Source organism: Camelina sativa, chromosome 1 (genome assembly GCF_030686135.1).
Source record: "Camelina sativa cultivar CO46 ecotype springtype chromosome 1, ASM3068613v1".
Lineage (NCBI taxonomy): Eukaryota > Viridiplantae > Streptophyta > Magnoliopsida > Brassicales > Brassicaceae > Camelina > Camelina sativa.
Window position 1 is genome coordinate 4,495,602 of NC_141880.1, and position 21,432 is coordinate 4,517,033.

At 36.3% G+C, this 21,432-nt stretch overlaps 6 protein-coding genes and 1 non-coding gene across 12 annotated transcripts; 3 read left to right on the top strand and 4 right to left on the bottom strand.

Moving 5' to 3' along the window:
• The first annotated feature begins 1,844 nt into the window (after positions 1–1,844).
• On the top strand, positions 1,845–2,624 carry LOC104774622 (protein GL2-INTERACTING REPRESSOR 2). Its single transcript, XR_015584893.1, has one exon. It is a non-coding gene; the product is annotated as a protein GL2-INTERACTING REPRESSOR 2 (transcript).
• Positions 2,625–4,056: 1,432 nt separating this feature from the next.
• On the bottom strand, positions 4,057–6,779 carry LOC104774876 (uncharacterized). 6 transcript variants are annotated; one of them, XR_002037924.2, is made up of 13 exons: positions 6,627–6,775; positions 6,362–6,472; positions 6,197–6,270; positions 6,013–6,084; positions 5,862–5,890; positions 5,683–5,733; positions 5,506–5,556; positions 5,296–5,355; positions 5,143–5,225; positions 4,888–5,035; positions 4,661–4,711; positions 4,444–4,538; positions 4,057–4,354 (listed from the first exon to the last, which is right to left on the bottom strand). XR_002037924.2 is itself a non-coding variant. In XM_010499297.3 (13 exons), the coding sequence occupies exons 1-13, from the start codon at positions 6,773–6,775 to the stop codon at positions 4,211–4,213; spliced, it is 1,128 nt and encodes a 375-aa protein (XP_010497599.2). In that variant the 5' UTR covers positions 6,776–6,779; the 3' UTR covers positions 4,057–4,210. The 6 variants fall into 6 exon arrangements, 1 of the variants encoding a protein (XP_010497599.2); XR_765637.3 differs by having other exon boundaries at positions 4,444–4,541; XR_015584848.1 differs by having other exon boundaries at positions 5,128–5,225.
• Positions 6,725–8,851, top strand: LOC104774746 (2-Cys peroxiredoxin BAS1, chloroplastic). The gene is made up of 7 exons (XM_010499240.3): positions 6,725–7,164; positions 7,535–7,609; positions 7,783–7,864; positions 7,954–8,033; positions 8,179–8,304; positions 8,391–8,504; positions 8,588–8,851. Exons 1-7 carry the CDS (start codon positions 6,955–6,957, stop codon positions 8,702–8,704), a joined length of 804 nt encoding a protein of 267 aa, XP_010497542.1. The 5' UTR covers positions 6,725–6,954; the 3' UTR covers positions 8,705–8,851.
• A 219-nt stretch (positions 8,852–9,070) lies between these two features.
• LOC104775047 (uncharacterized) lies at positions 9,071–10,143 on the top strand. The gene is made up of 2 exons (XM_087492279.1): positions 9,071–9,524; positions 9,612–10,143. Exons 1-2 carry the CDS (start codon positions 9,393–9,395, stop codon positions 9,963–9,965), a joined length of 486 nt encoding a protein of 161 aa, XP_087348405.1. The 5' UTR covers positions 9,071–9,392; the 3' UTR covers positions 9,966–10,143.
• A 1,062-nt stretch (positions 10,144–11,205) lies between these two features.
• LOC104775317 (NDR1/HIN1-like protein 2) lies at positions 11,206–13,321 on the bottom strand. Its single transcript, XM_010499474.3, has one exon. The coding sequence runs from the start codon at positions 12,082–12,084 to the stop codon at positions 11,335–11,337; it is 750 nt and encodes a 249-aa protein (XP_010497776.2). The 5' UTR covers positions 12,085–13,321; the 3' UTR covers positions 11,206–11,334.
• A 1,010-nt stretch (positions 13,322–14,331) lies between these two features.
• LOC104775177 (NDR1/HIN1-like protein 1) lies at positions 14,332–15,291 on the bottom strand. Its single transcript, XM_010499425.3, has one exon. The coding sequence runs from the start codon at positions 15,168–15,170 to the stop codon at positions 14,535–14,537; it is 636 nt and encodes a 211-aa protein (XP_010497727.1). The 5' UTR covers positions 15,171–15,291; the 3' UTR covers positions 14,332–14,534.
• Positions 15,292–16,381: 1,090 nt separating this feature from the next.
• On the bottom strand, positions 16,382–20,540 carry LOC104764923 (digalactosyldiacylglycerol synthase 1, chloroplastic). Its single transcript, XM_087492459.1, has 7 exons — positions 19,328–20,540; positions 19,097–19,129; positions 18,824–18,911; positions 17,990–18,471; positions 17,624–17,890; positions 17,174–17,523; positions 16,382–17,088 (listed from the first exon to the last, which is right to left on the bottom strand). The coding sequence occupies exons 1-7, from the start codon at positions 19,970–19,972 to the stop codon at positions 16,578–16,580; spliced, it is 2,376 nt and encodes a 791-aa protein (XP_087348585.1). The 5' UTR covers positions 19,973–20,540; the 3' UTR covers positions 16,382–16,577.
• Positions 20,541–21,432: the final 892 nt, after the last annotated feature.

The following is a 21,432-nucleotide window of genomic DNA, read 5'->3' on the forward strand; positions in this document are numbered from 1 at the left end:
ACGAAAAATTTCTAAAGTAATCAAAACGTTTGTTAGTCTGCCCATGTCGTTTACACGAACGCTATCAGTTTAATCCTAAAGATTCACGTATCTATAAAGGGGCTTTATTAGTCAACGAAACTGAATCATTGATTAATATGCATTTAATTTAATTAGATTAGCCGTATTTATTATGATCCGACGCGTCTATCCATCGTTCAAATACGGTCGAACTTAATGTTCAAATGTATTAAGAAAATATAGACTATCAAAGTTTGACGTGAAAAACACAAAGTAATTTATTTTCTGTTTAAAAACGTTGCACTTATTTTATGTTTTATAGACAAAAGGGAACTGTAATTTTTTTTTTTTTTTTTTTTGTCTCGTCATTTTTTCACATTTTAATTCCATGCAATTTCTACATCTATTGTAACATAAGAATATAAGGTACCAAATCCAAAAATTCATACTTATCTCTTAACATTAATTGTAAATCCAGCCAAGCATGGTCATAGTGTCAATTAAATGAAATTAATTGTAAGGTTGCCAGCTTTTATTATACTAGTAGTTCGGAAGATATTACTTCTTCCGTGTTATTATATATTTATTATCTTTTGTTTTTAATAGGCAAAAATGATAAATTTGTGTTTATCAATTTAATCTTACAAAGAAAAAAATAAGTCATTAAATAACTTCACATGGGAAATTAACTCACACTGCAATATTAATAGCTTGCTTTTGGTGTGAGGTTACATGATACTATTATTGTTGTAGTCATAATAAGTCATAGTAACAATTAACTTTGACGTAGCCTTTTTTTTTTTTGATATCTTGTAAGTTTCTTTAGAAGATTTAGTAAATCCTGTGATTAACATTAATATACATTTAATTCCTTTACTGCTTCGATTAAGACACCTTTACATGTACGTATATCTGTTTCCATTAATACATTTCAAATACTACTATATTTTATATCTTTTCGGTCAACAATTACTATTCGTATTTCTTCCTTCTTGATAATATACTCCATATTATAAATGACCCTAAGTGTTCAAAGCTAGTTTACAAGTTTTTACGACTGCAAGTATTGTAAAATGGAGTAGTAAATATTGTTGTTTCAAATCTTAAAAAACTAAAACCCCGTAATAAACCTATAAACATACACTGATAACATTCTATTACACTAATACATAAACGTATATACTGTATCATTGTACACAAACAGATATAAAACAACAAAATGGAATAAGTTAAAAGCAAATATTGAACTAAGCTGAGATTACTCGAGAGTACAGTACTATGTATGCATTAGAATTTAGAATGAATGATTTTACGTCTACAAATCTAGCACGTATATTGCTCGACTAGTTCCGTGGACCGTGTCAGTGGTATAGCGCAACTAAAAGACTTAAAAGTATGGTTACTTTCAGTTCAAAAAGTTAAAACCCATTTTGTCAAAGCATATTACTTTTTTTTTATAACCAAGAAAAAAAACTTTGGACTTGCGATTTTTTTTTGCCTTGCGTTTGCTCTCATCCAATTTGGGATCTTAATTTGTGATGTTAAAAAAAAAAAAAAAATTCCACTGCTCGAGATCATAGATGAGCTATATCGACTTGAAGTAATTAGAATTACCAAAACGATTTCACCGAGCTCACATTTATAGTTTACTTTGAAACAAACATGTCAGCATTGACATTTATTTTATTTTTAAAAATAATTTATTTCTCTTCAGCTGGTTCAGCAAAAATAATTGTTAGCAGTAAAAGAGACTAGTCGTATTATCGTTGTACTATTTATTGGAGTATATACATCTCACCTATCATAATTAGATTAGGCCTTAATGAATACATCTCCCTCTCTCTCTCTCTCTCTCTCTCTCTCTCTCTCTCTCTCTCTCTCTCTCTCTCTCTCTCTCTCTCCTTCCTCTAACCAACTTTTGTGTGTTTGTTTTATAAAATGGCATAAGCATAACCAACAAGAAGACGACTTTCTCAATAATTCCAAAACCTCTTTCTCAAACACCAAAGAGAGAGAGAGCGAGAGAGATCGATGAGCCGGAGAAACAAGAACGGCCCTAAGATTGAGCTGAGGCTGAATCTTTCGCCGCCCTCTTCTCAAGCCAGCCAGATGAGTCTTGTTCGATCACCGACCCGATCCAACTCAACTTCACCGAGCTCATGCGTTTCGTCTGAAACGAACCAGGAGGACGAGATCGACACAACAACAACCTCAATGGTTCTTGTAGGTTGCCCTCGTTGCCTTATGTACGTTATGCTTTCTGAAGATGACCCTAAATGTCCTAAATGCAAAAGCACCGTTCTTCTCGATTTCCTCCATCATCAAAACACTTCTGCCGCTACAACAACAGCTCCCGCTGCCAACACCAGACGCAAGAAGACCTGGTGGAGGAACTGATCCAAACCCGTGTTTCTTTTTGTGTTGTGTGTATGTAATCGAGGGATCTCAAACCGAAATCTAAACTAAACCAAACCGTATTTTTATGGGTTGTCCTTTTGATATTTCTCTATAGTTGTTTTGTCTTTAGGGTAGTGCTAATCACGCTCCATTTTTAGACCAGACTTGAAGTGGAGCGTGAATAGCACTAACTTTGCTTAAAATGGATGAAAGATTATTTTTTATAACTGATGATGCTTAGTATTGATGAAACATTTATTGTTGTTGTTTCGTTTCCACGTTTACTTTTTTTTTTTTTACCATGCGGCCATTTTATTTTAGCTATTCCGGTGAATTTTCATGTAAACCTTTAAATCTTTTATCGAAGATGAGTTTCTCTCACAAAAGAAATCTTAATCAATAACTCTTTTATGAAAGTGGAGATGTATAACTCTGTTTCTTGAACATGTCTAAAAATTCTCCAGATTATGTTTCTCAATCTTTGTTACAAATGGTTAGAGTAATTTCCTCTGTTTTCTTGATTACTCTGTTTTCCTCTGTTTTCTTGATTACACTGGTTTATCGTAAACGAAATGTTAAGAGATTCACTTTAACTGTTAAACAAGGTAGACACATCAAAAGTATTAAAAAAAAAAGAAAAGAAACTAGAGGTAAACGCCAAGAGGTGATATAGGCTAAAATACTATGTTACCTAGCAAGACATATCGTTTTATATTGATTAAAATTTTGTTGAGTTTTTGGTTGCCACAGACAGAGCAAAGATAATTTGGAGTACTAGGATCCAGATGAAACAATTTAGTCTCTATGGTCCTACTCCAACCAAGTATGTAAGTCTTTTAGTTTGGTACCAATATTTGACTCCCAACAACTCAAACCTAAACCCCAGTTTGAGTTCATATTTTAGTTATTGTCTCCTTGGGGAACCAATATTATAGATCTTATTTTGTGTCCACAAGTCTTGCAAATGGCAAAGAAAAGAAAAATGATAATTTAGAAAATCTATTGTATTATTTTCATAATGCTAGGGGTGAATTAAAGTTGGTTAAAATTGAAGAGGGGGTAGTTGAGATAGGTTTCAAAAGATAGTAAAAGGGTAATGAAATTATTTAAATCAAATATAAATGCATATAGTAGTAATTGAGGCAGTTGAGAATTATGAGCGTTACGTAAGAAATGATAAATACGAATTTAATTCCACCCTTAAATTAAATATTACTACTACATCCTTTTTTTTTTCTCATTTGTCAAAGAAAAACATAAATTGAATGAAGTTATACAAATTACTTTTATATTTTGGTTTATCTTTTCTTTTTCTTTATTTCACTAAATGTCACCTTTATGTTGCATCATCCTTCATATTTAAGCAAATCTCTCATTCATTCTTCAAAGCCTCAATTTCTGTTATTATGCATTAAATGTATTTGTTGTGGTTGCTCTGCAAATGCGTTAGCTAATCAACTTTTTTCAATACACTAGAATGTCAAAGTCAAACCCAACTAAGCTAATTTTTCTTGTTTGGGGGTATTCAATTATAGTTGACTAAGCGTGAATTATTGGATTAAGATTAGAATTAATGCAACTTTTGTGGTTGCAAGACGATTCGTGTTTTACCAACTCGCTACTATCTAAACCCCAACAAACAAACTATAAGAATGTATATACGAACGGTGGTTCAGTTTTACCAAGACCTGATACCAAACATTTTTTTTACATAACCAAAAGACAATTATTATTAAACTACACTGTGTTTTAGTAAAACAAACAAAACACATACTGGTTTACTGTGTTTAAGGAAGAGGAAGGGGAATGTACTTTATTGGAGCTGTGAAAACCGGTTCTTGATCAGAGTGGCTATGTGATGCGCAACCCATTCTGAGCCAGCCACCGTGCAGCTGAATCCGTGCGTGTGACCTTCCCTTTCGATAGATAAGGAAGTACCCGGAGCCTGCTTAGAAATCTGGACAAATGGATTCTATGAGAGACTCTCCTTCATGTGTCAGAACATGTATTTTTGTTTAATCGGAGGAGAAGGGAAACTACTTAAACCTCTTCAAAGAGTTGCAATGGACCCCAGTGATCATCAATGCCAAATAAAAATGCAAGCTTGTTTTGGTTTGCCCTCATGAAATCCCAATCTGGCTCTGCTGCAAGCTTATAAGTCAAATATGAAACAGTGGGTTACCTAAAAATGCATACTTTTAATTCATAATGAAACTCTCTAAACTCTTATATGACACATTGTTGAAACTTGAAAGAAGAGTACCTCTCTAAACTCTGACTTTGCCATAAAGAGAACATTGCGCATCGTGTGGTACTGCAATGAAAGAATCATGCATCAGATGAAGTTAACTCGCCTTAATAGATAGTAGTAGGGAATAAGAACTGAAAATAAAAGAAGATGCAATGGCTATCTGCAATGATTTTATACAGTTAAGTTCAAGTGTAAAACCCAAGAAAAATCAGTGAATATGGAAAGAAGACAATTACTACCTGCCTCAAGTGAGTGCAAGTAGCTTGAACAGCAGCATCAGACCATGAAGCTCCAACAGATTTGGACACAAGCAACCGTGCAGCTGACATAGGTAACAGTCTCAGTGATGCAATCAGAAAACTTGCTGTAGCTGACAGAACAGAAGACCTGAATTTCAACAACATGATTTGGTCACAATCTCCTAACATTCTAAATAAAGATGATCTCATTGGTTTTTCATATCGAGGAGGATACATCACATTTATTGGACTCACGCTGCAAGTTTCCCGATTAATGACTGTGTTGTTGATTGTTGGTTCAAAGTCAAAAATGGATATAAGCCAATGCAATATACCACCTGCAAAGCAATCCAGAGAATGTAAGAGCATACATAGCATGGAGAGAAACTTAGAGGAATCCGTCTTTACCTTCTTCGAGAACTTCCTCAATATTTCAAGGCATATATAAGATCCAATGGAATGCCCAACCTATCAAGAGCAATTAAGATTCAAATTTTAAATATTCATGAGAATTTGTAAATTCCTCAATTAATGGACGTCTACAGTCATAAGAAGAGGCAATCTATGAATGGAAACATGTTACGTAACCCATTGTATATATGAGACCATAAGTCTTACCAATACTATTGGAACATTCACGCTCTCCAACTCCTGTCTGATAAAATCTATCTGTATGATAATTAAAAACAGATTAAGATCTTTAACTTCAATGGGATAAACGATACAAGAACTTGAAGTCTTTGAAATCCGAGAGCAATCAGGAGAAATGACTTCTTTTCCAACAACTATTATTACCTTATGATCGATTTGTTCTTGAAACGAAAACAGCCTCCCAGACTCCCAGTCCTAAAAGAAGGGAAACAACAAAAGCATGAATCGAGCTATCACGCTTTCGAACGCAAACTAAGATATATATAGAGAGAAGAGTAGTATTAATACAAACATGCAAAATCCGAAACACAAAGTTATAGTACCTTGCTCGTGTGAGATATATGCCCAATAGCTACACAAATAAAACAAACCAGTCCACCATTAGAAAACAAAAGCTCATAAAAAAACATCTTCTAATCACAAGGAACCAAAGAAAACAAACTCGAGATTCTAGAGTGACTTGAGGAGCCATACCAACTATAGATGCATTGCCATCAAGAAACTCATATAAAGATTCCAAAAACTCCTTGTAAAATGACACAACACCTGGAAAAAAAAATTAAAATTAAAAGCCAATGTCTAAAACAAGATACAGAATTGTCATATCTAAGTGCATGCACAGACACACGCATTTTGAGCATAAGAGTAGAATCAAAACCTGGATTCCCCGGGATAAACAATACATGGAATGTGGGATTCTCAGCTTTAATCTCCATTATCTCCGTCATCGTACTTGATCACAAATATAAAAAGCTTAATTACGATATCAAAGTCGAATTTTTTTCAAATAAGATAGAAGAAAACAGATTGATAAATAAAATACCCAGTGACTCTGCACAATCTGAAACCAGCAGGTCTTTTAGCTTTTTCCACTAGTTTGTTTTGAGTCTCCATATCTGCAGTCACACGATTCAACCTATATCTTCTCCCAGAACTGAAAAAATAGAATCAATGAGAGAATCAGTTAAAGATTGATGAACTGAGAAACAGAGGACAACAATTAGAGAGCAAAAAAAAATCGAAACTTTGTACACTATAATGAGTTGAGAAAGTTGTTGTTGAAGAATGAAGAGATTACAACAATGCACCTGAATCTGCTATGGGGAATCGAACCCTCGATCAGAGGAAGAAAGCAACGGAGAGACGGAGTTGCCCAACACGGTTGAAGAAGAAGACGGACAACAACAAGTCGCATCTTTTTCGCTTGCAAACACAATGCGGTGTCGTTTGGATTCATTCGACGTCGTTTTAGAAGTGTAGGGGTCGTTGGGGCTTATCTCTCCAGGTTCCTCCTCCCCTTTATCTCCACCTCATGCTTCCACTACAAAGAGAGAGAGAGAGAGAGGTCATTTGACAGATAGATAAGTTTTATTTGTAGCTTTCGAGAGAGAGTCACAAAGTGAGTGTGTGTTTCCAATGGCGTCTGTTGCTTCTTCAACTACTCTCATCTCTTCACCCTCTTCTAGGGTTTTTCCAGTAAAGTCTTCACTTTCCTCTCCATCTGTTTCTTTCCTTCGAACCCTTTCTTCTCCTTCCGCATCTGCTGTTGCTCTCCGCTCCGGCTTTGCTCGACGCTCTTCCCTCACTTCCACTTCTCGCCGGAGCTTTGCTGTCAAGGCCCAGGCCGTAAGTTATATCTCTCATCAATGTCGATCCTTTTTCTCGTTCAGTGTCATTGGAATTGGAATTCGAATTCAATCTCTTCCTACTAAATTAGCTCTAAAGGTTAGGTTTTTGGTATATAAATTGATGTGCTTTCCTGCAGATTACTCTAAAAGGTCAGAAATTTGAGTGACATTTTCTTTTACGTTTGTCAATTTGAATCTCTGGTTTGCTTGAATTGAGTGACATTTGTGATATACTTGTTACCCCTGATATGTCTGTTGGATGAATTGTTTAGACAGTACACTGGTTCTCTAATTGTTGATTTGACTGATCTTTGCTTCTTAGATAGATTTTGATGCGTTAACGAGTTTTACTTATGTGTGTTATATAGGATGAACTTCCACTGGTTGGAAACAAGGCTCCTGATTTCGAGGCAGAGGCTGTGTTCGATCAAGAGTTCATCAAGGTATATTTGTCTAAAGAGCCTTCTTTTTCTATCTTGATTACTTTCTTACATTAGTCATAGCTCCTGCTTCTAGTTTTCCTGAGACATTAAGGTTTGAAGCTAAATGAGTAGTCTTTTGTGTTATGCGTCTTTGTGTTCACGAAACTAATTGGTGATTGATGAATTTTTTTCAGGTTAAGCTCTCTGAGTACATTGGGAAGAAGTATGTGATTCTCTTTTTCTACCCTTTGGACTTCACTTTCGTCTGCCCAACAGGTTAGGGATTGCTCGAGAAGTATATTGAAATTGAATATCCGTGATTCACTGTGTGCTAATCTCTTTCTTTTGTTTTTTTCTTCTTCTAGAGATTACTGCCTTCAGTGACCGCTACTCAGAATTTGAGAAGTTGAACACAGAAGTATTAGGTGTCTCTGTCGATAGTGTGGTAAGTATAACTGTACAATTACTATCATATTGTTTCAATCTCCGATCCTTGTATTGAAAAATCTAGCACCACATTCGAACCGGTGTTCTTATCTGTTTGCAAGTTGCTCGACTTATGCTTACGTCTTGTGTGTCTGTCCATGCAGTTCTCGCATCTTGCGTGGGTCCAAACAGACAGGAAATCTGGAGGTCTTGGTGATCTGAACTATCCCCTTGTTTCAGATGTCACTAAATCAATTGCAAAATCTTTTGGAGTGCTCATCCATGATCAGGTAAACTGTTATCCTCTGGCTTCCTTTAAACTTTAATAGTGTTTGAAATAAATATAAAGACACAAACATTGTTTGTGCAAGAACAGGGAATAGCACTGAGAGGGCTCTTCATCATCGACAAGGAAGGAGTGATTCAACATTCCACCATCAACAATCTTGGTATTGGCCGAAGTGTTGATGAGACAATGAGAACCCTCCAGGTACAAACACACACAACTCCAAAACCACTCTTTTCCTTTCACCCGGTTGCGGTTATGCTTAAATACGTTTTCAAATGTTGCAGGCGTTACAGTACATCCAGGAAAACCCGGATGAAGTCTGCCCTGCCGGATGGAAGCCAGGTGAGAAGTCAATGAAACCCGACCCCAAACTCAGCAAAGATTACTTCGCTGCTATTTAGAAACTCTACTATTATATAGCAAACAAGGTACAATCTTTGTTATATGTGAGCTGAGTTTTTTTTTTTCTTTTTCTTGTGCGTTAAAACAATCCTTTGTTTGATTTCTCACTTTGTCCTCAATGCCATAATAAAACCTTTTTCCGTTAATGAAAGAGTCTCACTGTGTTACGCCTTCACACATTCTTCATATTCATTTGTCCACTTATCTATGCTTAGTTGCATATACATTAGACAAGTAGACATATTTAATGGTAAAAATCAAAACCATTCCAGAAAATATATACTAAATGATGTAACATAACAACAACCATTCTGTATATTTAAGAAAAATAGAACTAGCACTCATTTTGTGATCTTCTTTGGCAGAACAGAACAATTTATATATTGAGAAGCACATACAGTACACACCACAATTAAAGACATGTGAAAAAAAAACAAAGGACACCACAACTAAAGTATTAACTATCATTAATTTGTATGATAATTATGATCCTTAAAAAAGCTGATGCTACCTGTAAAAAGCTCCTCATGTGTCCCCCTGCCAACAAGTTCCAACATCATTAATCATCATCATCAACCCAACCTCCTCCGACCAACCGGTAACCGATAAACGCCGGTCAACTTTCCCCGCTTTAACTACACTACGACCCCGGTCACAGTGAGTTTTTTGTTCACACTCTCTTAAACAATGCATGCCCTCACTAACTCCGGGGCCGTACTTCTCGCTGTTTTACTCTTCTTCCTCCTCATCCTTGTCGCCGAACTCTCCTACATCTTTTGTCGCCGCACCGGATCTTTACCGTCTCCGGCAAGTCAAGAGGTCATTTTCCAATTCTTGATGTGTTGCAAGAAGAACCATCACTCTCGTTCTCGTATTGAGCCAAGTACCGGAATCGTTTCTGTACAGATGGAGGAGCACGCTGTTGCTGCTGCGGCGCCGGAGGAGGATGTGACCGCTGCGGACAAGTGGCGAGTGTCGAGGCTTTTGTTCACAATCGAGGAAGAGGATTTGGATCAATTAGAAGATGATGATGATGATGATGTGGCCTCTGTGGAAGTAGATAGTGATGGCGAACTCCGACTTGACGTTCCAATGGAATATTCCGGCGATCCAACACCGTTCTTGACGCCGTGCGACTCTCCTCCGTACTTCACCCCTTCGCCATCTCCTGGTCGGGATGAGGATGACGTCATTGATGTTTATGACATCAGCAGCAGAACTAGCTGTTGTTTCAATTTCCAAGGCTCTCAGATGTGTTAATTTTGTTTTTTTTTGCTTAATTACTTCCAACGGTTTTTACAGATTAGGTGGAACAGTTTCGTAATTATTTTACGGGTTTTGTCGGAATTATTTTAGTATTTCGTTTTTTTTGTTACTAAAACTTTGTCGTCGTCATTTTTTTTCCGGCAATTTGAATATTAGCCAAGACTGCATCATATACAAATGTTGTCAAAATTATGACGTAATGTGAAATTGTGAATATTGTGATAAGTCGTGGAGATGACGGCATGACGCTATGAAGCTGATGATGATGATGTAAAAGAGGGAGGGATGGTTACATTTTTTTTGTTTTCTTAGATTGTGAATGTATTTTGATTTGGTTTGATTCATTGAAACTTCAGTTTTGGTTACCTAAATGAACCAATTTGTTTTGGGAACTCGATCTCCATTGTGTTTCATTTCCGTATCGTTTTATGTTTGATTCAAACATTTAGGCTATTTTTGTGTCTTGTATTTTATGCTATACATAGTTGATTTTAGAGACCATACCATGAGAAAAATGAAACACGATGCGAATTGGTGTAATGACTTTCAAGAAAATTGACAAAGAAGTTACCATATTAGCATCAATGAATGTGACTCATACGGAGAATTAAAGAAATGATGAGCAAGACTCATTGACGCATTGACAAGTGAAAAAACAATGAACCTGTTAAAGTCTTTTTGAGAAAAAACAAACTTTTACCAAAAGTGAAACAGTCGACCCCGAAGATTAAATCTATAGTTTGAACTTTCAGTAATATCTCTGAATGATCAACCATATATAAACCACAAGAACAGAACAAACAAAAAAGATATTACACAATTGCAATATATAGATTAGTTTCTACAAATGAAATGAAGTATAATCGAATTAACAAACCTGCTATTTTAGTTAAACCAATCTATTTCTTGACAACAAACGATGTGATGGTAATAATACTAAAGTTTTCTTTTCTCAACTTTGACTTTTTTTTCTACAAAACGTTTCCAAAGCCAAAGAAAAAGGGCATAACAAAGTAGTAAAAGTGTTTGTATGCACCGTTTGGATTGGCTTTTAGTGCGATACACACAAAACGCAATTTGTTGTTATCCCATTTAGAAATCCTAATTCTTTCCAGCGTTCACTTTAATAAGCTTAGCCATTGTTATAACTTGTAAATTGATTATAAAGCTAGTGCATTTAGATTCGCTTTTCGTAGAGAAAAAAAAATGAGTAAGGAACTAAGAACACAAAATATATCTTCCAACTCCAAGACCACCACATAAAAATTCATTAATCCATATGAACTAATCAAAGAAAACATAATATTCTTCTAATGCAAAGAAGACTACGAAAATAAAGAAATCATAAAACTAGGAGAGTTGACTAGGATAAGTCAAAGCCACACTCCACTGGCTGAAACTTAAACCCTCCGGTCGAATTAGAGGAACCACCAACAAGAGGTATCTTAAGATCATCACACTTAATCTTCGGTTTAAGCTTCCACGATTTAACAAACCAAAACTTAAACCTAACACTTAGCCTCAACTTAGCACCGATCCGATAAATCCCAGATTTCTCATCTTCCTTCAGATCCGTCCTCGCTCCGTCTCCAAGCACCACCAGATTCTGTCCTTCCATTTTCGCTACGACCACCGTCGTGTTCTTATGCCCTTGATAAAACGACGTCGCGTTCACAGTTCCGAACCTCTGGTCTCCGTAGTATCCAGAAATCGAGATCTCATCGTAATAGACCCCCACTCGTTGGTTAGGGTTACGGATTGTGAAATTGAGATCGAGACTGTAATGTAGATTGTTGTTTGGATCGAGGCTGAACTGGTTTAGGTTAGCGTCGGAGACGTAGAATTTGACGGCGTTGGGACGGAAGATGAGCCAGAGGATAAAAGCGGTGATTCCGAGGATCACGCTTACAGCTATGAGGATGTTGCAGATCAGGCTTAGGATACAGCAACCGCAGCAGCGTAGACAGCTTCCGATGCAGTTTCCGATGCAGCTGAAGCAACAGCATCCGATTCCAGGCGAGTCGTATGATCTGCGGTGAGATTTGGGCGGCGGCGGAGGAGGAATCGATGGGCCGTAGTACGCTCCGTTTAGGTATGGTTGTTTGGACCCCATAAGTGTTCGACGATTTGCCAGAGAGATAAATTAAATTAAAAAAAAAAAACAGAGATTTCAGAATACGAATGGTTCGGTTTAATGAAGAGGTTCATATATAGAGGGATTAGATTATGTTAGTGTGTGTTTTTAGAAAAGAGATAATTGTGTGATTTAATTCAAATCAAAGATTTTAGTTAATGTAACGCGTTTTTATAAATTTAGGAAACGAATTTAAAACGACGCGATTTCTCTTCCTTGTGTATATTTTATATTTATATTTTTTGTCCATTATTAAGAAAGTTTTAATTGAGACCATATTTGCTAATTTTTTATTTTGTTATTGATTACAACTGGGTTATTTCTTAACCAATGGTTTAGTTTTTTGAAAAGAAAGAAAAAAGTGCCGTTACAATATGTTGCATGGTTTGATAGGGTTTTGAATGTGGTCAGGAGCTTTTTCAGCAATCGAGAAGCAATTCAAATCTTTAAAGCTTAAGTAGTTTTTAAAACTAGCTACTTTCTTATAGACTATTTAATAGTCACTATTAAAAAAATTTCAATATTATTATGAGTATGAGGCTTTTTTACTTGATGTAGTTCTTCCATGCAATGAATCAAGGTTTAAGCAGGCGTTTTTTTCCAGGTTTGGTTTCTCAATTCTCACTAAAATGTCATTTAAGCATATATGATATGGCAAATTGTAGAAGCCTTGTCTTTCTAGAATTTTGTGTATTACAAGGATTTATTCTCTTCATTGATTATTAGATATATCCCTCGTAGTGGTAATACTTCCGCTGATTATCTTGTGAAATGTGTAAAAGGTCGTGGGTTTTGTTTTTTCCATGTGAGTTCGACGGTTCCTCACTGACTCTAGAGAATTCTTTACCGTGAACTAGTTATGGATTTTAGATGACAAAAAAAAAAAATTTGGTTTACAACCGAAGACACTAGATCATAACAGACCCTAGCGAATAATAATTAGGCCCAACATAAATAGGCTAAGCCCAATAGTCATGAATACACAAACTGAATTATCTAAGGTTGATGAGATCATCATTTTAGTCACATTTTAAAATTAGTTGTTTTGATTTTAAAAATGTATTCAACTAGTTGAGCGAAAGTATTTGGAGATAGATCCATTTAATCAAATATTGCTTAATTCTAAATATGCACACAATTGATCAAGTTAGTATTCAAAAATTCCGATATTGTAATTTTTTTTGAAGTTAGGTAGAATAAAGGCCACTTTCTAGGAAATTATACTATGAGTTTGGCAGAGTCTTACTCGGACGTTCTATAGTGCCGGTGTGTAACAGCCCACATAGCACGTTCATAACCACTTTATTTTTTGTTTTATCAAAGAAAATCCAAGGGTTAGGTTTCTTATAACTTTATTTGGGATATAGAACGTTGCGTGTATATCATGTGATAGAAGGCCAACGTAATATTGGTGACTGACTTTTTCCGTCAACGGTTCTTATATTATTATTTCTCTCAACACTTTAATAATACTAAGTTTTAAAGGACCATATATTCCTCTTTCATTTGTCAATTTAAGGGACCATGTTTGAGATCAGAATGTATGAAAATGCAAATTAGCAAGAGATAAGTCTTCTCTCTTGCGTCACACACTCTCTAGAGTCATTAGAGCCAAGTCTAGATACTAATTATTTAGTAGTAACAAGTATAAAAATGCAAATTATAATAAAACTAGGGCACTATTAGCTGAATTCTTGCAAGTTGTACTTGTAACAGTGAATACCGGATTCTCATATATTTTCATTTCAAGATCCAAGAATATTCACGGTGTGACCCCTAAGTAACGTTACGAGTTAACTTTATCTGAATGTAGCAAAACTTTAGGGGAATGGGCTTTTGTAATGTGCAAGAAAACCATATTTTAAGCCAGACACCAATAGATGAAAAGAAACTATAAATAATTAAATATGACTAAAATAAATCCAATCCACATAAATTTATTGTTTGTGTGATATTGTACAAATATATAAAAGTCTTTATATGAACAATGGATCTCTATTTAATTTCAGAAAAAAAAGATGGAGACAAATGGACAATGACAGCATCACACAACGTCCACAAAACATTAACGAGTCTAATCTATTCAACTAAAATTTAATCTCTATCGCCGTCCAACTTTACCATATACAAAAGAGAATCATCAAAAGTTTACAAACAAAAGTAGATTTGACAGGATCAGAAGAAGATGCATCAAATTCAGTAAAAATATACTTTAAACAAACTCACTAAAAAATACTTTAACATTCAACTATAATAAAAGTACTATCCGATCAATATTGAAATTCTTAAAACTCATTACAACAACATCACGAATCTGTAAATATTTGCTATTCGTATAAGCAAAATGTACAATTCACATGGTAATTAACGAAAGACAAATTATTTAACGTAGACAATTTGGTTACCTTTTTTTCTTCTCCGTCGCCGTTTTAGACACTAACACTACAACTAGAGGTAAACGTATACTTAACGGCGTTGTTTCCGACAATAACTCCGGCAGCTTTATTATTGAAGTTTATATAAGCTGGACACTTCACATAAAGATGATACTTGCCGGTAATAAAAGTACCAACCTTCCACCTCACTCTACCGTCAGCACGAATGATCAACATAACGGAACCATTATCTTGATCTTGGTCAAGACCAAGGCCGTTAAAAGGAGCGACGGGAACGGAGGTTCCGTAGACAAACGGCGACCAGATGTTGATTTCTTTGTGTCCTTGATACGTGGAAGGGATCGATGTTCGGAAAGTGATCTGTTGGCTCCGGTACGTAGCGTAGACGTCAAGACGATCGTAGTAGATACCGATCTTGTCGTTAGGGTTCCGGGAAGAGAGAGTGATTTGGATGTTGGAGGTGAGGAGGTTCGGTGGATTGCCGGAGACGTTGAAGGCGTAGACGGTGGCGTCTTGGAGGAGGAAACGTGGCTTTGAAGGTTGGAGAATTGCCCAAACGAGGAGGATCGTGAGGAAGATTATGAAAATGAAGAAGATTATAGACCATATTATTCGCCGGATTAGTTTCCGGCGAGAGTGACTGTGAGAGCCACAGTCTTTAGAGGTCATGGTGGTGGGTTTATTTTTTCTCCGACGGTGGGTGGTGGTGGGATGAAAAGTGGAGAAGTTGTTAAGAGATATTTTTAATTTTTCTTTGTTTTAATGAAGTGCTCTAAAGAATGGGCTAATTGTATGTAGGATTTATAGGAATGTGATAGGGAAATAAAGGTAGTCTTATATTAAAACCAAAAATAAGAAATTAATAATTCTCCCTAATAATAATGTTTTTTTTTTTCTACCAAAACAAATAAACAATACAAAATATTTGAAAGCATACTAAGTTACTAAGCTTCTAAGTTCTAACATAGAAATGTATCTTGTGAAAAAAAAAAAAAAAAGTTATATTGTGATATACTTTTTTTCTAAAATTCTAGAAATGTTTGAAAATTATGAATACATACATGATTTGATGTGGTCGGTGCAAGTTCTTTAGAAAGGTGACTTTATGTGTGGTCGAAGAAATTTTCATCGGCTCCCAACCAACCATAATAAGCAAATTCAGCTAGTTGATTTCACTTTAAGCTTCCCGCTTTGAAAGACGGACACTTCAAAACTTAAAAAAAAAAACAATTCTATTTTGTATATCTGTTTAAATTTGTTTTTTTCCATTAACATGGAACTCGGTTTTGTTCCATACCTCAATGTTATTTGGTGGAAAATGTAAAAAAAATCATGATACCAAAAGAAGTTCAGATGGTTTAAGCTTATATATCACATGGGTAAATGAATTTTCAATAACAATTATTAGTCCATTTGTGATAAGAAATTATACTTCAATCTAAACTTTAGTGATCATATATCGTCTTTACATGTGTAGGAATAATAATTGATAGAGATTGAAAGAAAGTTCAATTTATCCACGTATTCTCCCACGTAGAAAAGACGACGTAAGTGACCTAACACTAGTTGCCAAAGCAGAAACCACCACCACTTTTCCCATCATTTTCCTTGTCGTTACGTTGATTAATTTCAACAATAACTCTAAAATTGTGTTATTCCGGGGAGAAAGTATTAATCGAGGGGCACTAATTTCTCTATTGGTTTGTTTTTTCGTGTTAATAGGGTTCTTTACATGATTACATCTTTGTAGTAAGAAATGGGAAATAGCTTCGATCCGTGAAACAAAAGAACAAGTGTACTTAGATATCAGGAGTTTCCATACCAATACCAAAATCACGACAAAGATCCCGAAATGGTCTTCATACTTCATAGTTCACATGTTTGCTAATATAGTTATTTTCTATATATACCATCAAATTCGCTTGTATTATACAAAAAGACATATCTGGTTATCTACCCTTTCTATTAACAAACGATCTTCAACAACTATAGAAAGTAGCAATAATAATAAGGGAAACAATGAAAGTAGTGGCTGCTTAACAAGTCAAAAGCAATAACTGGCCTGTGAGGAAAAATCTACCAGCCGTAGATTGGTTTGTGAGCGTGAGGTGGAACAAGATTCAGATCCTTGCAATGTTGCTTATCATAGTCTTTTGTGCTTGGTGTTGCTCCAGTGCATAGTCTCAAGAAATCGTTACCTGTTAGAACATAGTGTGTGAATGCCAATCCTCCATCGACCATCTCGTTAAAGCTTGGAACAGATCTTGATTTTTGCATCCTCCGTCCTCCATCTCCGTCCTTTAAGATCTTATCTAGATCTGAATACTCCATGAACCTCTGTGTTGCTGCTTCCCAAGAGAGAGTGTACATTTGCTCGGGAGTGAGAGGTAATGGCTCTTTCGTCATTGCTTCTTTCACTTTGGACACGAAGTCTTCCGATGTTTTGTACGTTAAGCAGTTCGGGAATGATCTGAAGAACTCGTTTGAAGGATGATCTGCACATACCACAAACTTCCCCATGGCTAATGCTTCTGCGGTTGCTGTGCATAGAACATCGCTGATGCTTGGGTTTATGAACACTTTGTACCTTCATTAAGACGAGAGGGGAAAACAATCAAAGAGAGAAACATTAACAAAATTTCAAAAGCCAACACGCATTTTTCAGAACTTACTTGTGAAGAGAATCGTCTGCGTGGTCCCTCCCTTTGAGGAAATTGAGATTCAAGTCGTGTTTCTTTGCTGCACGTTGGACCTCGACTGAATCTTCACCGTTCCCATAAACATCTAGATTGAAGCTCCCAAGTTCGCCCTTGTGCTTAGCCATCAGATCTATTAGTTCTCTGTATCCTTTAGCCCACACCATTTTGCCTAAGAAATATGCACCCTTTGAGAAAGCTTGTTCTCCACGGGATCTCTCTTCAGCAACTTTTTCCCCAATCATAAGGAACTTGGGATTTACACCATGGACATTGCATACAACAGACTTCGGTAAATCTTGTGTTGCGGCAGAGAGGCGAAGAACCTTTCAGGAGTGGAAAAAATATGTATTAGCTCCTGTACTATTTTTAGAGAGAGTTCAAGAAACAGTACAAAAGTTCGACGAGAGCTAGTAGATGATTAACCTTGTCGCAATATGCTCGTGTGACCCAATTGTTTACATGGTTCACAAAAAATGCTTGCAGAGCTCCATTCTTCTCCCTCTTGATGTACTCTAAGTAGTTTGTGTGGACAATTCCAACAACATGGTTGAATTTATCGGTCCAACGTTTGCCATGGTAATACCAGTTGAGATGTTCAGGTTCTTCAAGTATAGCAATGTCAGCATCTTTTGACGGTATAAATTGAGAAGTGTCACCAGCAGGAAATATGCTCCGCCTATCTTTTGAGAACTACAAGAAACCAGAAAGCTCAGTTACTCTCAAGATATAATTGAAAAGCATATTGGCAGTCATAGAAACAAAGTATAGAATCCAAAATGATCAACATACCTTTCCTGGGTAAAAGGAGATTTTAAAATCAGCCTTGAAACCAATCCTTTCCTCCAACCATTTACGTATATAACTCTCTTGTTCTTCAGGTGAACTGAAGGTAAGATTGTTTGGATAGACTAGTTCTTGATCAGATTCGCAGAGCCAAGGAACCACGAGCGTAACACTCTGTTTTGCAGATTTTGCTAAATATGCCGCTCTGAATAGGGGATTTACAGCTGTTCCGGTCATCCAAGGAAGACTTGCTGTTGTAACAATGGCCACATGCCTTTTGTTTTCTGATGTTTCAGGCTTCAAAAAATCAGTCCAAAACCCACCATCATAATGATGTCCTGTGCTCTGAAGAACGCTGGCTATCCTTGTATCCAAATCAACTCCAAGGTTATCATTTTCAATTAAATCGGATGCTTGGGCAGATGGCAGGTGCCAAAGGTGTTGGCTCTTGCATTTGCAAAGGCTTTCTACTATTCGGTCGCACGTATCTGTAAAGACAAAATAATGGAACATAATCAGGGACTTAGTTTCTCATGTAAATACTAAACTGTGCGTTAACTTAAAACCATTAACCTACACATCTGGAAATAGTCAAGTCTATGGCAGATGTCATTTGAGTGATATGTTTCCACAATCTAGACTTGTAAATTTAAGATATCCAGAAAGAGTACGATTATGTAAAGCATCAAATCTCACCAGCTACGCTTCTGATGAAGTAAGTAACCCACTAATCAAAGACACTCTTATATCAGAGAGAAAATTCAAATTTTTGATCCCACGACTCAATAGGTACAACAGATAAAAAGAGTAAGCATCATGAAGAGAAAAATGTAATCTTACCCTTCCTTACACCAATCTGATCAAGAAAAGGTTCAGATTGTCTAACCAAACATGCCAAAAGTTCAGGTACATCCAATGGAGGGACATCCTGCACAAAACATTATAGGAGGCCAAGTTAAACTCCAAATGTACCAAGGTCTAACTAAATTATATGGTATAACAAAGAAGAACCCAGCAGGTTGAAATGTTCGTGTAAAGAAAATTAAGAAAACAACTTGAGTGAACAATCTAAAACATTATGGAACTGATAGAGTCCAACTTCCAAATACCAACCTTTGCCTCATCAGTTTCTTTGTAAATTGATTTCTGCAAAATAGAACAAAAGAGAAAGCGCCAATTAGATAAGTTGCCATATACCATAAGTAACTATGTACTAGAGAAGCGACTTCTGCAAGTAAGCTAGAAACTTCTGACTCTTTGAAACCCTCAGCTGATTGCATAATTTGAGTAGAATGAATAAATCGAGAAATTGAAATAGATTCCCTAATAGCTGGAGAAACTTACAAAGCTGGTTTTGAGCTTCTCTACAAAATCGCTGTTCTTGAAGCCACTCAAAATTTCCGATGAGCTTCGTTTCTCAAACTCTTTCAACCTAGTCTTCAAAGACCTAATCGGCTCCCAATCACCAAAACTAGCCTCTCCCTCTCTCTCAGCCTCCGCGAAAAACTCCGTAAACCTAACCCTATCCCTATTACGCCGTTTCCTCATCCTACCCATCTCTAAAACTCCCTGACGCTCATCCAATTCCATCTCAGACACAATCGCCTTCTTAATCGCCGATAGATCGATCCCAAGCTTCGCCCTAGCTGGTCCCCACCTCTCCATAACCTTACGGCTGATCTCCGGAGCCGAATAAACCCTACGAAACTCGGAAATCTTAGGCTGAAGCTTCTTCATGATACCAATTTCACTCGCCGATGGTGATACGACGGGAAACGCAGACCTCGCCGAGTTATTGAGGAAATTCTCGATCTCTCTGTCGAAGCTCGACGCTAGATTCTTAACGGAGTTAGCTCTGTCTCGCATCAGCTGCAAATCCGCATCAGCTGAGTCCCATACCTCTCTCCACCCTTTCGACAGAAACGATAACGCGTTCGTCGAGGATAACGTCATCGAAAGAGACGAAGACGTCGATGTTCCGGTCGCCATTGACGTAGAAGACGGAGGAATTAGAGTCTCCTTAACTATGATTTAGGGTTTCTCGTTTCGTCACGACGATTTCGTGAGTGTATGCTTAAGGTTTTTTTTTCTCTATCTGTTGAGAGAATTGGAGGAAGAAGAAGAAGGAGAAGAAGAGAAACAGACGGCTGAGATTAATTTTGTTTATTATTCTGAAAGAGATGAACACGTGGAAAATAAACAAGTCGGACGATAGGAGCTTTTGTGAAGCTTGAGTCCCTTGACCCGTGACTGACGTGGCATGAGTCTTATTCGTTGATTACATGGCGTGTTGTGAATGGTTGACGAGATTATCCGATTGTGTCGGATGTTACTCGGGAATATGCTGGAACCGAAGAATCTGGCATCTGGGTCCTGAAGGGGCATGGGCAAGGACAATGACATCGGCCAAAAAGAAACATAGTATTAACGGCTCAAAATAGAGGCCGTAACGAGAGTAAATAGTGGCCGACTTAGCAGAAACAAGCAATGGACGCCACGTTAAAAGCTTGTGACTGATTTGCTAAAGAAAAAATTAGCAAATATTTTTGATACAAACATAATAAAATAGTTGAACCTGACCATATATCATGCAAAATATCACAGGTCGACATGAACGCTTGCTTAAGAGTTAAGAGTTTCTAATGCTTGGATCAATTTCCTTTAAAGCTTTGTATTAAAGAATACAATTTTTTTTTTTTTTTTTTGACAACTATTAAAGAATACAAATAAATATGCTTGATTCCAAATCATGGCTGAATTCTGATAAACATTCTAACTTTGACCTCTTCATGTATATTAGTAATTCAAAAGCCATTTCTAGTTCTGAGAGACTTTCAACTTTTGACTCTATGGAAATTATTGACGGTAATGTTGATGATAGTCTAGTTTGAACTTATCATTTGTAGCCCTCATTCTTTACAAAAGTGGGAACTTTTTTCCAAACAAATCTCAAAGATGACATTCTTAATTCGATTGAAGTTCTACGGGCACAATCTCAAGCCGACACTTTGTATAACAACAACTAATTAAATCAACAGGTGAATCGAACATATATTATGAGAATTTCATTTTATTAAGAAGAATAGGATAATGTATGTTATTGTTAGTACTTTTATACCAACAGGTGAATCGAACATATATTATGAGAATTTCATACACTCAAGACTCAAAAGAAATATTCAATCACAACACTACAACGACAAGGCAAAAAACCAAGATCATTAAAGATTAAACAAAGAAAAAGAGATGAGATGTCCATTTTATTTGAAAATGTTGTTTCAGACTTTTACAACAAAATAAGCATGTTACATTTTATAATATAACATATATAACTTGAGCTCCTCTAGTCCTCTTTGGTTGGTGTTTTAAATCGTGATACACATAAAACTGATCAACCTCCTTTTTTATCACATGGTTTTTTTTTTTTTTTTGTGTGGATATTAACAGCA

Coding starts and splice junctions, on each gene's coding strand:
- LOC104774876 (XM_010499297.3), bottom strand. CDS start 6,775: ATGAATCCAAACGACACCGCATTGTGTTTGCAAGCGAAAAAGATGCGA. Junction 6,085..6,196: donor GTTTATCCCGGGGAATCCAG/GTTTTGATTCTA, acceptor TTTTTTTTCCAG/GTGTTGTGTCATTTTACAAG. Junction 5,891..6,012: donor TGGCAATGCATCTATAGTTG/GTATGGCTCCTC, acceptor TTATTTGTGTAG/CTATTGGGCATATATCTCAC.
- LOC104775317 (XM_010499474.3), bottom strand. CDS start 12,084: ATGGGGTCCAAACAACCATACCTAAACGGAGCGTACTACGGCCCATCG.
- LOC104775177 (XM_010499425.3), bottom strand. CDS start 15,170: ATGACCTCTAAAGACTGTGGCTCTCACAGTCACTCTCGCCGGAAACTA.
- LOC104775047 (XM_087492279.1), top strand. CDS start 9,393: ATGCATGCCCTCACTAACTCCGGGGCCGTACTTCTCGCTGTTTTACTC. Junction 9,525..9,611: donor CGTCTCCGGCAAGTCAAGAG/GTCATTTTCCAA, acceptor GTTTCTGTACAG/ATGGAGGAGCACGCTGTTGC.
- LOC104774746 (XM_010499240.3), top strand. CDS start 6,955: ATGGCGTCTGTTGCTTCTTCAACTACTCTCATCTCTTCACCCTCTTCT. Junction 7,165..7,534: donor TTGCTGTCAAGGCCCAGGCC/GTAAGTTATATC, acceptor TGTGTTATATAG/GATGAACTTCCACTGGTTGG. Junction 7,610..7,782: donor TCGATCAAGAGTTCATCAAG/GTATATTTGTCT, acceptor AATTTTTTTCAG/GTTAAGCTCTCTGAGTACAT.
- LOC104764923 (XM_087492459.1), bottom strand. CDS start 19,972: ATGGCGACCGGAACATCGACGTCTTCGTCTCTTTCGATGACGTTATCC. Junction 18,912..19,096: donor AAGAAACTGATGAGGCAAAG/GTTGGTATTTGG, acceptor TGTTTTGTGCAG/GATGTCCCTCCATTGGATGT. Junction 17,524..17,623: donor CACGAGCATATTGCGACAAG/GTTAATCATCTA, acceptor CACTCCTGAAAG/GTTCTTCGCCTCTCTGCCGC.